This window comes from Cebus imitator, unplaced genomic scaffold (genome assembly GCF_001604975.1).
Source record: "Cebus imitator isolate Cc_AM_T3 unplaced genomic scaffold, Cebus_imitator-1.0 Scaffold569, whole genome shotgun sequence".
Classification (NCBI taxonomy): domain Eukaryota; kingdom Metazoa; phylum Chordata; class Mammalia; order Primates; family Cebidae; genus Cebus; species Cebus imitator.
In genome coordinates, this window is record NW_016107884.1 from 714,212 (window position 1) to 730,429 (window position 16,218).

A 16,218-nucleotide genomic window follows, 5' to 3' on the forward strand; every position below is an offset into this window, starting at 1 on the left:
ATAATGCCTATCATTAATCTCCTTGTGGACACTGACTGTTTTCCAAAGACATTTTTTATCCCTCAAGACTTTGTACATTGGGCACTCATTAAATATGTATTAAATATAGACTACTGGAATTAGACTGAGATATTAGTTAGCAATTAGTTGTTATATCTATGCAATATTTAATAGAATGGCTTTAGAATTTCACTTCACTGCATTGAAGAAGCTTAAAATATTGAACTTCTATATACAAAATAAGTAAAAGGATGAGAAATAGTCATGATAATACCCTACACAGAATCCAGATTGAGATCCCAGAGACAAATATAAATTACATTAGATACCTAAAACTTCCTTTTATGATACTCAACTTTTAAATTGTTTGCTTTGTTTAATGAAAGGAAATTCACACTTACTTTGCAAAGTAAACAGGTCTTTGAAATATTTCCTATATATGATTTTATGCTACTTTCCTCAGTTTACCAGCAAGTATAGAGATGTGTGCATGCATGAATTAAAACATACTACCACTAAATAATCTTCCAATGTATAAAGAATAAGCAGTAGTTTTCTTATAATTGTTCATCTAATATTACCTCTTCTATTTAAAAGGAAATAAAAAGTAGGTGACTAGCTATATTTTTATAGTTTTCATTGCTAAAACATGTGTGTCCATATGTATTCTATCTTGATCTCATTAGTGCTCTACTAATAGATACTTAACATTTTATGGATAAAACACTTTATTATATATTTGTAGAATAAGATTGGTGAACATACAATTTGTGCAAGCAAAAGACTAATGAATAAAGGGCATTTCAAAGATAGTTAAAAAAATTAAGTTCTGTGTTATGTAATTAAATTAGACCCAATATTTTCTTTCCTCCAGTAACATGTACCAGCACTGGGAAACTGAAAGACACTTGAACAACAATCTACTACAATTTAATTTGTGGTCAAAGCAATTTATTTGATCTATTATGCTACTGGATTATTTAATTATTCATTCTTCATTGGTTTTTGTGAAGATGGCTGTAGACTGATAAATACAAAGGGAGGATATTAATTTATTTGATTTTTAAGTGAGAGTTAGCTTTAGATGCATTTTATAGTATTTGCTAAAGAACAATTCCACCAAAAACTGGTCCAAACTCACATACTCTGGTAAAATTATCAAAATAGATACATTAATTTATAGATAAAACTCAAACAAACTCAGAAAGTTTTCCGCAGAATGACCTTATTGCTTTTATCATCACTTCTCATACAAGATGTCATCACCTCTGATACAGAAACCTTACCAATCCATCAATTTTTTTGATCTAAGATTGAAAGATTATACTGTACTTCAGTTCACTAAGAGATGGTCTCCACAGCACAGTGTTGTTATATAATCAATATAAATCAGTGTACACAAAGAGAATAATTTATGTCCAGAAAACTACCCACATTGGAATATATATTATCTTAATTATTAAGTTTGATCAAAATTATGAAAACCATTTAGATCTGTGTAGCACATCATGTTTTCATTAAATAATTCTATACCAATTAATTTTGTCTTATATGTTTTTATTTTAGGATTTAATCATTTCCTTTGGAAGGAATAAAATTAAGTTCAAATTTATTTTTATTTAGACAGAGTGGACAATGAAATAACATTAAAACTCTGTACCAAATAACAAAATTTAGTGATGCTTCTTAAAGTTAGTTCGTAATATTAAAAGGCATGATGTGAGTAAATCACTCAGATTTGGAAACACATTTGGTCTTCAGAGCCTCAATTTACAAATTCTAGAACTGAACTATTTAAGATGCCCAACTTATGTTACATAAATGTCCATCCATACTGTGGGACTATTAGTAACAGATGTATTTAACAAAAGGCATTAGTGGATGATGAATGCTAACCAAGACTCTGATAATAGTAATGAAGTCAAAAGTTACTTAATCCTATTAGTGTCACACTCCCATATGTTAAAACCTGACAGCATTAATAAAGATTCATTTATGAAGACAATGAGTTTTATGTTGTCATTTTTTCCCCACTGGAAGTGTACTTTGATAATAACCCCAGCTTTTAGAAAGCTCATAGTCATTAGCATTTGATTGTCATCTCTTTTGCTTCTTTACACTAGATCAAAAATATTAATATGCAAATTATAGAATTCAGAGAATATAAAATCAAGTAATATTAAAGCTGCAATGGGGAAATTTTAAATGCAACTTCATTTTATATTTGAAAAAAATTGAGGAAATCATTATATTCAAACTCTTCTGAGCCTCTTGGAGGCAAATAAACTGGGTAAGTTTTCTAAAATTGTTATACTCATTGTTATGGTATATTCTCCCCGCACTGATGTTAGTGAATCTTAACTCACTTCTGACATTACACGTCACTTTGAGCTATGGACACATAAGTTTAAAAAATATTATTTTCTTCAGAACAACAAAGTTTGCTTGTTCTTTGTCTTCACAATATATCATTTGATGCCTCATTTCAGCAATTTAAATCAAGATTTCTAAATCTTGTGGTAGATGAGATTTTTCACAATTTAGATTTTCTAATCCCAGATCTCAAAACAAATCTAATTCTAAACTTAGTTTCATAAATCCAGTCCAACTTTTTATCAATGGGGAGGATTTTTACTTAAAATAGAATCAAAGGCCCAAACATCTTGGCTACGTTAAAAGACTACTCCAGATTAAATGACCTTTTGAGATTCATTGAAAACATAATGATGCCTTATGGGATGGGTAGAAACAAGTGAGGGCTTTGAGTACGATTAATAATCTGAGAAAAAATTGATCTTCATGTTCTGTCAACACAAACTGTCAACCTTTGAAACACTGTCATGCCTGCCTTAAGGAAATCAATCAGAACCCCGTCACTGGGATAGTACAGAAACGTGACTGCTGATATACACCAGAGAAGATGGAAATTTGAAGCAGGAAATAAAAATATCTATAACATCATTATATAAACTAATTTCCCCTGAGTTCCTACCATGAGGAAAGAAGGAAGTCCCTGTGGTTTATATACATATTCTGAGTCAGACTGGGTGCTTGAGGGATGTTTCTATTTGTGAAAATGTTGGCTTCCCTGTCAAAAAATACTTACAGTATTTTAAAAAGCTTTATAAATAACAGGCTATCTGAATTAAAAAGTGAAAGTTAAAGAGATTCTGTGATTTACTACTCCTGACCAACAGTTCTTTGAAATACTGCAATGTGTAGTACGATGTGTGTGAGTATGTAAATATCTGTATGTATATAGGAAATTAGCATTGTAGTATGACTTTTCATGAAAGAGGGGAAAGAGAAGGTTTCACATCTGGATTCCTTTTTAAGTGGCAACTATTAATAACATCAAGAACTCATAGATTATTTTTTTCTTTAGAGAGTAACATGCTCTATTAAAAAACTGAAAATTAACCTCATCAAAGTCACAAATAAGTTTTATTTTACCTTTTTTTTTTAACCAAGCAGAATTACTTGGTAATCACTTTAATCACTTCATTCCCCTACTTTTTCCTTTTTTTTTTTGAGATGGAGTCTTGCACTGTTGCCTGGGCTGGAGTACAATGGCACAATCTCAGCTCACTGCAACCTCCGCCTCCTGAATTCAAGTCATTCTCCTGCCTCGGCCTCCTGAGTAGCTGGGATTACAGGCGCCCACCACCACACCTGGCAATTTTTTTTTTTTTTTTTGTATATTTAGTAGAGATGTGGTTTCACTATGTTGGCCAGGCTGGTCTCAAACTCCTGACTTCGTGATCCGCCTGCCTCAGCCTCCCTAAATGCTGGGATTACAGCCGTGAACCACCACACCCGGCCTTTTCTCGGTCTTTCACTCTTTTCCTTTTGTATCATGAACTTGCAGCGATCCTGCTCTTAGGGTTATCTACACATCTACAAACTGTCTGTTAATTAGGAGTCAGGAACTGCACTCTGATTCCTACCGCTATCATTTACCAGTCATATGATGATAAGCATAATACGTTATCACTCTGAAACTCATTTCCCAAATATTTTAAATGTGAAATAACACTTTCCCTGTTTGTGTCAAGGTATACTGAAATTCATAAAAAAGTAAGCTAAATCAATATATGTATATATTAGTTTTAGAAATAAATATTCTAAGTCTTATGAAAGTTTATACTATATACATTTCAAACCGTTAATAAATCTCTTCTGCCAATGCCTTTAATTTCAGCTAATGAATATTAAATAGTCAATAGTAGGACCCCTTCATGTATAAATTGACCTATTTTTTCCTAGAATATTTCTCCCTTCTCTTTCTTTGCTATTTGAACATTTCATATACATTTTATATTAGCCTAGTTAGGATAAACTAACTGTGACTTTGCTATTCTTGTCTATTAAACAAAAGTAGAGCAAATTAATATTAATTAAATTCTCATCCTATTCTGCAGGACAAAGGGTCTTTTAAAAGAAATCATTATGGTTGGCCTACTTATTTCACATTGTAAAATTTACTAAAGTTTATGGATGAATCAAAACATGCTTTTTTCTCTCCCTCTCTCTTTTTTTTAAAAACTCTCCTTTCCCATAGCAAATATGCCACATTCATGACAGGACCTTTCTGCAAGTCAAAGTGCATTCAGTTAAAGTCACCCATGTCATGGCCCTCTGCATGCCTGGGGCTATGCTTTGTATTTCATTCTCATTACTTTTAACAAGCAGTCAAAACAGTATTTGTCCACGGGCCATACAAATGCCCCAGTACTTTAGGCACATCATATACTTACTTTAGGGTTATCACACATTCTAAAACAAATTTTAGAGCATTTCTATTTCTAAGACTCATCTAAGAACCTGTAGTGAGCCTTTTTGTCATTTGCTGACAATCTTTCAAACAATGTCAAATGAAAAGCACGTTTTAACAAAGCTAAAATTTTGCCAGCAGGCTTATTTGTTTTATTTGAATTAATTAAGCAGCTTTCAAGACAAATCAGAAATTTCTTGGAATTTCATTAAGCTGCCCTAAGGGAGACATGACAAAATTTTTCCTTGAATAAAAGCACTACATTTCAAAACAACACATTTGTCAAGATGGTCAGGTGAAAAGACCCGATTGCCAATATTGGATTAAAATTTGGTAAGGTCTTATTTTGATTTTATCTGTTAATTTTTATTTTCCAAATAAACTTATTTGTTTCAGTTGTGCTGTGCAATTATGACAGCCACTAACCACATGTGGCTATTAAAATTAAAATTGAATTAATTAAGCATTTAGTACCTTAGAAGCACTAGCTACTAAATACTTTCAAGTACTCTATAGCCATGTGTGACTAGCGGCTACTGTATTGTATCACAGATCATAAATCTACTGTCATTGCAGAAAATTATGTTGAGGAGTGTTACTTTAGAGAGAGAGTATCCACTTTGCTACTTAATTTATTATTTCAAGTGATAAGCCTCACATTTCTATAAGTAGTCAAATGTTTTAAAGCATCTTCAAAAATCTTCTATGCAGGCATATCTACTCTATACTAAGTTCTTATTCTTTCCAATTCTGCCCCTGTGATAGTATTATCATCCTCATATTATGACTGAAGAAATTAAAGGTCAAAAAGATTAATCTGAAAGTAGCATATCTGGTAAGAGGTAAGCACAAAACTGTGATGCGTATCTGTCTGATTCCTGAATATTTTTCCATTTCATCACATAAGAAGATGTCATTGCAGGGAATTCACCCAAAGTGCTCATTTAAAAATCATCTAATTTTTAGTTTTTTGAGGATCCTCCAAACTGTTCTCCATAGTGGTTGTACTAATTTACATTCCCACCAACAGTATACAAGGGTTCCCTTCTTTCCAAAGCCTTCTCTTTCTGTGTTCACTTCATATATCCAAACATATCTGCATTTCACTGAAATTTGCTTAAGAGATCTGTAGCCTTCCATTTCTGAATGAATTTATAAACAAGTACATCTTTACAATAGATCAGCATCAGTTGAGCAATTTTCCCATAATATATAGCCTCCAGGTCAAAACCTTCAGATGATATATAGCAGAATATCTTATTTATATGCTTTGGGGCACATTTTTTAACACTAGTTATTATGTAGATCACAGTCTGGCAGAATATTTATAAAAGTTTGAAAATCCCCTGAACATATCTATCTGAAACATGCACATTTGTTCTTTTATTAACATATATTTTCCAAGATCATTCAAGTTCATTGTACTATCTTACATACCCGAATCTGAGTTATCTATTACTCTTTATATCATATAAGTAATTAAAAAGAATTGATTATTAACTTGATAGATGTGGCCCCTCTGCACATATTTTGAAGAATACCAAATATTCCATCTATTCTTCTCTCTGCCTTCTCCATCTTAAGACCAAAATCAAGCCTGAATAGGTTTTTCAAATGAACTGATTGAATCTGTTTTGTCAAAAGGCTTACTTACCCTTTACAACAAATGAATCCTCTGTTTTCAAAGAATTGCAAAATAATGAAAACATTTAACATTAACAGAACATTGACAAAAATTTAATCTAAATTTGATGATTCAGAATATGCTAAAGACCTTGCCTTGCCTCAAAATCCTCACGAAAAACATTTATCATTTATCAAAATATTTATCTATATATATATTCAGAATTGCTAGTAATTGTTCTATTCACCTCTCAAATATAATTTATTTGGCACCATATCAAATGGCAAGATAAAATTTTTGCATCTAAAGTAATCACTAGGAAAAATTGATCCGGTCACATTTGTGGATTCATTCTTAATGATTTGCTTATGTCAAGTTTTTGGCAGAGGCATGACTAGACAGATTAAAAGAATGAAGCTGGGCAAACTACTGATTTGTAAGTAGCAGGGCTGACCTTCTTGTCTGATCTCTTTATAGATTAATGGAAACACAACTGTTTGAAAATGAATATACATACCATGAATATTCATAATCCCCATGTAATTACAAAAACTGCATTGATGAATTTTCTCCACTATGCTTTACATTACACAAATTTGGAAAGATTGGAGTGACGGCTTACTCAAAATTTGAAATACATTAATATCATTTTGTTTTACTCTTTAAGAAATGACTTAATATCTCTAACAAAGTGATTTTAAAACGCACCTTAATTAGATGGTAGTTTTGAACTCCGTTTATTCCTACGTCAGGATCAATGGCCGCTGGGAGAGTATATCTAGAGTTTATAGCCGAGTTCTCTGGAATTGATATGTTGATAACCGTTGCTGGGAACAATGGTGCATTATCATTTATGTCTTCTATCAGAAAACGTATCTTAATCAGTCTAAATATTTCATCCGGCAAAATGGCAACCTCCACTTCATAAAAGCATTGAGTATCCGTTGAGATACCAGCACATAATTTCTCTCGATCAACGCGAGCGCCAGTAGTGAAGATCTCACCAGTACCCTCTTCAATTCGAATCAGTGGCACCTCTCCGGTCTTGTAGACTAGCTTGAACTGCATAGGAGATTTCAAGGACTTGTTTGGAATCAGGGACAAATTAAGGTCTTTCACCAAGTCGCCTATGAGGACGTTTTCTGGCATTTCTTCTCGGATGATGTAGTTCTTCTCCTGGGCGCCAGACTGGAACACGACGCATGCTAGCAGGACCGCAAATATATACGTCCCGGACAACAAGTCCATAACAGGCACACCTTAACAGTTCTTTGTGTTTACCCACAGAGAACTGACAAAGAGAAGAGGAGAGAGAAGAGAGAGAGAGAAGAGGAAGAAGAAATTATTAAGATGTCAACCATAAACATGCATGTTAACTAAAGCTATTTTAAATCAAAATCACTAAATGAGATGTTAGCATAATTGACACTGTTAATTAGTGATAAATTTGTTTGAATCAAATATGAATTTGTACATTAGGAATAAAGATAAATAAGACACCTACAGTATAAAAATGAGAGAGTACCTATAAAAGTGCCCACCATTGATAAAATATAAAAAGATAATGCATTAATATGCCAAGATAGTTAAAGGTTTAATACAAATAATTAAAACTATTTAATTCAATAGGAAAGGAAATATAAATGGGTATTTCTTACAAATCACAAAATAGTATCGTTATTCTTTGTTATAATATGGGTTTCAAATACAATTATTCTATTGGCAATGATTATTTTTATACAATAGTCCATTTCTTCAGTTCTGGACATCAAAGTGAAAAAAAATTGATCTGGACAAAAACAGACAAAGAATCATAAAGGAGGGACTAAGAAAGTTTGATTTGAAAAAGAGAAGTGCTTTGGGAGAGGAGAGGAGTTGATGTGACAAATGCCTAAACATGGGAACAAATATCATAGGGATTAGAGGTTTTTTCTGTGGATGAGTAAAACAAGAATAGCTATTAACATAAAGTACAGGTAAGCGACTTTCAGATTAACATAACTGCTCATTAAAAGATTCTGAAACATAAAAGGTTACAGGATATTTCAGGAGTGTGCTCCATATTTTTGGAGGTGCTGGACCACCACATTAGATCTAATGTATTTACTTTAGTTATATAGATTTGGTAGATGACATCCAAACATTCACTTCGAGAGTTAGACTAGAAGACACCCCAACCGTGAAAACTTATGTTTATAGAATGCAGAAGGTAGTTCACATAAAAATGGGTTTCACATCTACAGACTAACAGGAATTACACAGCTTCAAGGAACAGCTTGATTAGGACTTGAAAATAAGAAAGGCATTTAAAAACAGTATGAGTTGAAAGTGAGTCAAAAAATCAATCTTTCTTGACTTCTCCCCATTATTATTTTTCACTCACTGAAAGCTTTACAATTATTTCAGTTCTTGAACTCTTCTGATAAAATTCAATGAGAAATTTTGATTTCCTCAAAATCTGCAAAATTTTTCTTCGGTTTCCTTTCCTAATTCTCAATTCTTACCCTGATTTTTTAAATATATTCTCAAGTTTATATATTAAGTATCTTTTTATCTCTAGCATAATTAAACATTCTAATGTGCTGCTTCTGGATATTATTTGTAGATGATATATAAACAGAATTAAATGTGTATCACACTGAGCTANTTTCTTTTTTTGAGATGGAGTCTTGCTCTCTCACCCAGGCTGGAGTGCAATGGCACGCTCTTGGCTCACCGCAACCTACGCCAACCAGTTCAAGCAATTCTCCTCCCTCAGCCTCCCAAGTAGCTGGGATTACAGGTGCGTGTCATCATGCCTGGCTAATTTTTGTATTTATTAAATTAGAGATGGGGTTTCGCCATGTTGGTCAGGCTGGTCTCGAATCCCTGACCTCATGACCCACCCATCTCAGCCTCCCAAAGTGCTGTGATTACAGGCATGAGCCACCACACCCGGCAATATTGTACTTTTATAATTAAATGAGGTTTAATGCAGCTATTAAGGCATTTAGCAGTTTTAAAAACTCCGTGGCCAAATGGTTATTTAAAATTCCATTCCAGAAATGTATTAATGCACATAGGTATCCAATTAAGGAATTTCTCAATATTTATTGGTAATAGATAACATCAACAAGTTTTAGTAATCATTCTAAAAACCAGAGGACTAAAGAATATAAATAACTTTGTTATGGATATTGTGCTCTGATTATGCCAAACAACATGTTATATGAAATAACCATCTCATTGCATAGCTGCACATCTGCATTTTTAAAAATATGCATATGCTGCCTGGCAGAGTGGCTCACGCCTGTAATCCCAGCACATTGGGAGGCAGAGGCGGGCAGATCACGAGGTCCAGAGATCAAGACCATACTAGCCAACATGGTGAAATCGAGTCTCTACTAAAAATAAAAAAAATTAGCTGGGCATGCTGGTGTGAGCTTGTAGTCCCAGCTACTTGGGAGGCTGAGGCAGGAGAATCACTTGAATCCAAGAGGCAGAGGTTGCAGTGAGCTGAGATTATGCCATTTCACTCCAGCCTGATGACAGTCAGACTCCATCTCAAAAATAAATAAATAAATAAAAATGTGCCTATGCCAATGTTGGAAGATACAAAATGGGAAAAAAAGAAATCTTCCTATTTACAGTCAATAATCAGATTAATGCATTTGTTTCAACAATTGAGATGGTTTAGGTTATGAGTAGACCTTAAACATCTCATCTGATACGTTTTTTATCACAAAACTTAAAAAATATATATTATGAACCCAACCACTTTCCTGTGTTGAGCAGTTGGTATCATATATAAAATATGTTATGATAGCAAGTAATGCTAGAGCTGAAGACATTCTTTATCCTAGTAAACAACACAGAAAGACTGTTGCCTGTCGTATAGTATTTTTAGTAACATTTGTACAATGATGTGCATTGGCATTACATAATATAGAAACTTGCTCAAAATTCAGTCTTGTGAATTATTGGTTTTATGCTCTGTTATGTATGTAAGATTAAAAATACCCCATTGATACTACCAGCTAATAGGCACACATATATGTGTTCTATATGCTGTGAATCTAGTATATCTAAGAAGTTTTGGATGTTAAGTGATTTTATAAATATCATGCACACATAAGCAGAAATAAAAATGGGGCAGTGACAATTGGAATTAAAACTATAACTTTATCCTTATCTTACCCTTAGTATTATACATTAGTACAACCGGCAGAAGAATACTATAGACAGTTTTTTAAAATATTGCAGGATATTCTCTCTTATAAGTGCAAGCTAAAGGATGAGAACTCATGGACATATACAAGGGAAGAACACACACTGGGGCCTATTGGAAGTTGGAAGATGGGAGGAGGGAGAGTATCAGGAAAGGTAACTAATGGGTACTAGGATTAATACTTGGGTGATGAAATCTGTATAACAAACCCCCATGACACAAGTTTACTTATATAAATCTGCACATGTACCACTGAACTCAGAATAAAAGTTAAAATAAAAAAATAAAACAACCTTGCATTCCTGGGATAACCCTCCCCCCCAAAAAAAGAAAAACAAAATAAAGAAATAAAAGCAGTGGTTTGAAACAATGAGGTGGGTGTTGAACAATGAGAATACTTGGACACAGGGAGGGAAGCAACACACACTGGGGTCTGTTGGGGGGAAATAGGGGAGAAACAGTGGGGGGTAGGGAGTTGGGAAGAGATAGCATGGGGAGAAATGCCAGATATAGGTAAAGGGGAGGAAGGCAGCAAATCACGCTGCCATGTGTGTACCTATGCAACAATCTTGCATGTTCTTCACATGTACCCCAAAATCTAAAATGCAATAAAAAATAAAAATTAAAATTAAAAAAATTAAAAGCAGTGCATGCATGTTGCAATATCTCTACACAACAGAAAGAATTAAGAAAGCGATCTAGTACCAAGATGTCACCCTCTCCCAATCCTTTCTAAATCTGTTCAAATCTATCTTTAATATTATCATCATATAAAACATTTTAAAATGTGTTTCATAACTGGAAATTCATTCAGTTGTTTTGAAAATGGGGTAGAAATACTGAGAAAAAAATCATTTCTGAAGCTTAAGTGAATATATATTGCCAACCTAGAAGGAATATTCACCCTCTAATTAGTAAAGAGTTTGAGATGAAATAAATTCATGGAGGTTTAGCCACTTATTCAACAAATACTTATTAAGCATATTTATTATGTCAAGCACAGTTCTAGACAATGAAAGTACATCAGTGAACAAAACAGAGTTTAAATTTGATAATATATTCTAGTATGTCTTTAATTCAGTGTTCAACTACTGTATAATGACCTAATCTCTGCTTCTACCAAGATGTGAATGTGCATGTCTAAGTAAACTCAATCTCCATATTTTGATTTCAACCATCACATTTACCACTTGAAAATTTATTATTCTTAAAATTAAGAGTTTTCCTTGAAAAGGCTGAGTTTAATTTTTTGAATGACCAGTACAGAAAAATTAAGGTACTAAATATGGATATAAATAATCACTGCTTAGTCTTAATGGAAGTATAGCACATTTAACTCAGATATCCAGGAAAAATATGCCTGGAGATGTATGTTAACGTATATAAATCATGTTCTAATTTTTCTGTCTCTCATGAAAAATGCGATGAGACAACCTTAAATTTCTTTACCCTTCTCCTGCAACCCACTCCCACTATAGATTAAGGTTAGTTTGGAAATTGATAAGGGAAACTACTGAAAGAAGATATGAAGAATTAAAATTTTCGACAAAGTTCCAGTAATGCCCATGCTATTTAAGTGGTGCCCTTTATCAGCAAGACATCTTGGTTGAGTAAGCAATAGTTGTATTTAGAGGGACAGAATCATGTCAATTAGATAAAGCAAAGGAGGAAATAAAATAAGCATCTCTGAAAATTTAAAGATACATAGAGCAAAAATGGAAGTTCATTTTCTCATCTCTGAGCAATTTAGTTTTTGTTTGTTTGTTTGTTTTTTGAGATGGAGTTTCGCTCTTGTTGCCCAGGCTGCAGTGCAATGCCGTGATCTCGGCTCACCACAACCTCCACCTCCCGAGTTCAAGTGATTCTTCTGCCTCAGCGTCCCGAGTAGCTGGGATTATAGGGATGTGCCACCATGCCCAGCTAATTTTGCATTTTTTAGTAGAAATGAGATTTCTCCATGTTGGTCAGGCTGGTCTCGAACTCCTGACCTCAGGTGATCTTCAGGTCCCCTAAAGTGCTGGGATTACAGGCATGATCCACGGCACCTGGCCCCACAATTTAGTTCTTAAAAGGTAAGTAGGTAAGGGAACTAGGCATCTACTATACGCAATTCTAGAAATTTCAAATCACACAATGTTAAAATGCTTTGCCAGAAGAATTCCAAGGCATAATATCCTTGATATTTTTGTGAATTTATTCTTCATTATAGTGCTGGTTTCATTTGTAATATATTTAAATGAATTCTATGTGAATGACTGGATTATATGCTACAATATCAGATATATGAGCGAATGGTTTATACGCTACAATTTTTGACCAATTTTTACAATAGTACATATTTAAGTATTACAAGAAAATGAGAAATATCTATATGCTGCCCATTATCATAACTCTACTTAGATCTCATCATTCTTATTATTTCAATGTCTCATGAAGCAAAAAATACACCATTTAACCACCATGATATATTGGGTAGTCACTACTATCTTCTTGTTCTCACATACAGCAAAGCTTCTTTCACAGCCTGGGTAAACAATAAGGTAGTTGTTGAGGTTGACAGGAATCTAGAACATTGCAAGAAAAGTAACCACATTTGGAGAAAGACAAACTGGAGCAACTGATAAACCTAGTATTTTCAAAGGAACTGACCACAGCAAGCCGACGGGGGCAAGAGCATTGGCTGTCCAATTTTACATAACTATTTCCTCTGTATTCTGAAACTTGAGATGTTAAAATGAAAGATTTAATAAGACACTTTAATTACATAACACTGGTTTTGTTAAATTTTATTCCATAAAGAGATCGCTTATGGTACTTATTGTATAGGTCTAATTTTTCACATTTGGGTCTAAGTTTCTCTGAGAAGTGAAATCTATCAATGCTGCTTTCTTCTCCAAACTATTTGTTGTTTACTGATTCATTCTAGCATTCCAACAACAGTTAGTGTGGTGTTCTCTAACACGGCTTCAAAATCTGATATTAATAAATGCTCAAACAACACTTATAAGACAAATTCTAAAGGTTGCTCTTCTATATTAATTTTTCTTGATTTTTGATATATGATTTAGGAAACACATGAAACATGGCTTTACAGATTAATCAAGCAACAGACACATTCTTTATTGCAAAAATATGTTTGTCTATCATTGCACAGTATTCTATTGCCTCGGGTTGAATGTAATATTGCTTGTTTCAGCATCTAATAATTATTTTACTGTACTTTGTCAATAAGTACCAGATTATCATAATAAATAAATCCTAAATTCACCAAAGTTCAAAGGATAATTTCACTTGGTATAGCATTTTAATTGCTCTATGTGATTTCAAGTCAGTTATTTCATTTAATCTATATAACGACTATGTGATATACATAAATATCTATAGGCATTGCCTTATATGTTAAATATTTTTTATCAAATAGGCATTAAATTCACCTTCTATAAATCCTCTAGATGATCACATTTTAAGACGGTAACCAAAGGTCCCTCATGTGTAAAGGAAAAGTTCTTACAAAAGAAAAGAGAAAGAAATAGAAAGTGATGAGCTTGGAATCCATTATTCATGGGTGAAATTACGGAGGTGCTACAGCATAATAAAATTAAAGAAATAAAGGGTTATGGAGAGGTGCTGTTCAATAAAAGAGGGTTCAGGCATGACAATTTTAGTCATTTGTTAACAAAATGTGGTTTCTTCACATATGTGTATATAACGTGTATGTGTGTGTGTGTATAATATATTTGTGACTTCACTGAATATTTGTTGAAAAGCCTATTTTGAGTTTTATATATAAGGATAAGTAATAATTTTATTAATCACTATTCCATGAATTAATAGAGTACAGGAAAACACGTAGTATTAGATCTATCATATTAGTGTTTAAATTATCTATGTAGAAAGACTGATTAATATTTTCCTATTGATTCCTTACCTCCCCAAAGTTCAGTATTAATTGCAGTATCTGCTCAAAGCACTTTATCAGATTACTCCCCTATACACAATGCACATTCTAGCAGGACTTAATTTATTTTTTGTTTCTGTCAGCTTCTAATTTATCAAAATTACAATGCAATAAAATCAACAGTTACAAGCAAATGAAATATAGCATCAGAACTTTGGAAATGATGGTTAAAAACAAAATCCAGAGGGAGGATCCAAGATGGCCAAATAGGAACAGCTCCAGAGTGCAGTTCCCAGCAAGAACAATGCAGAGGGTGAGTGCCCACTGCATTTCCAAATCAAATTTCACTACCCACAGGCCAGGAGATTTCCAGGCCAAAAAATGCCATGAGTTTTCAGCACAGGGGTTTCAACTGGTGCCAGGTTGGTGCACAGAAACTCACACAAATCTGGGCAGCCATTTCAATTGGTACCTGGAACACCTGGGAGACAGAGCCACCCATACAACTGAAAGGAAGAGGGCAGACACAGGGGGCCAGGCGATCTGGCTCAGCAGGTACCACCCCCACAAAACAAGCAATCTGAAAAGCTCTGGATTGAGAGTTTCACAGCAAGTGCAGCTGGACCCAGGACCGTCCAGCTCAGTGGGGGGAAGGGTGACCACCACTTCCCAGGCAGTCTGCCACTACCGAGGCAGTTCAAACAGCAGCTGGGCAGAGCCTGTGGCAGCTCAGCAACACCTCTGTTGGCAGACCATGACTAGACTACTCCGTGCAGGGAAGGGCATCTATGAAAAAAGGCAGCAGCATGATAGGAACTTATAAATAAGGCCGACCTTCCTAGGACAGAACACCTGGGAAAAGAGGACATTATGAGTTCCACTGCAGCAGACTTAAAAGTACCGGCCCAGCAGCTCTGTATGGAACAATGGAGCTCCCAGCACAGCACTTGAGCTCCTATAAGGGACAGACTGGCTCCTCAAGCAGCTCCCTAACCCCCGCATACCCAATGAGACACCTCATAAAGGAGAAATCAGGCTGACATCTGGCAGGTACACTTCTGGGACAAAGATAACAGAAGAAGAAACCAGCAGCAACCCCTACAGTTCTGCAGCCCTCATGGGTGATCCCCAGGTAAGCAGGGCCTAGAGTGGACCTCCAGCAGTCCTGCAGCAGAAGGGACTGACTCTTAGAAAGAAAACGAAGAAACAGAAAGAAATAACTTCATCATTAACAAGAAGGATGTCCACTTAGAGACCGCATCTGAAAGTTACCAACAAAAAAGTCCACAGGTAAATAATTTGGTTAAATAAAGCCACTAAGATGGGGAGAAACCAGTGCAAAAAGGATGAAAACACCAAAAACCAGAACATCTCTCCTCCAAAGGATCACAACTCCTCACCAGCTAGGTATCGAAGATGGACGGAGAATGAATCTGATGAATTGACAGAAACAGGCTTCAAAAGGTGGGTAATAACAAACTCTTCAGAGCTAAAAGAAGATGTGCAAACCCAATGCCAAGAAACTAAGAACGTTGAAAAAAGTTTAGATGAGAAAGAGATGCTAACTAGAATAAACAGCTTAGAGAAGAATACAAACGACTTGATGGAGCTGAAAAACACAGCACTATAACTTTGCGAAGCATACACAAGTTTCAATCACTGAATCGACCAAGAAAGGATATCAGAGATTGAAGATTAACTCAACGAAATAAAAT

At 34.4% G+C, this 16,218-nt stretch overlaps 1 protein-coding gene across 1 annotated transcript in view; it reads right to left on the reverse strand.

The window, feature by feature from the left end:
* PCDH11X (protocadherin 11 X-linked) overlaps positions 1 to 16,218 on the reverse strand; it is a 112,450-nt gene that overhangs the window by 48,085 nt on the left and 48,147 nt on the right. The window contains exon 2 of the mRNA XM_017516008.2: positions 7,107 to 7,689. Within this exon, the coding sequence (XP_017371497.1) occupies positions 7,107 to 7,646 (540 nt within the window). The 5' untranslated portion in view covers positions 7,647 to 7,689. The remainder of the gene's footprint in view (positions 1 to 7,106; positions 7,690 to 16,218) is intronic.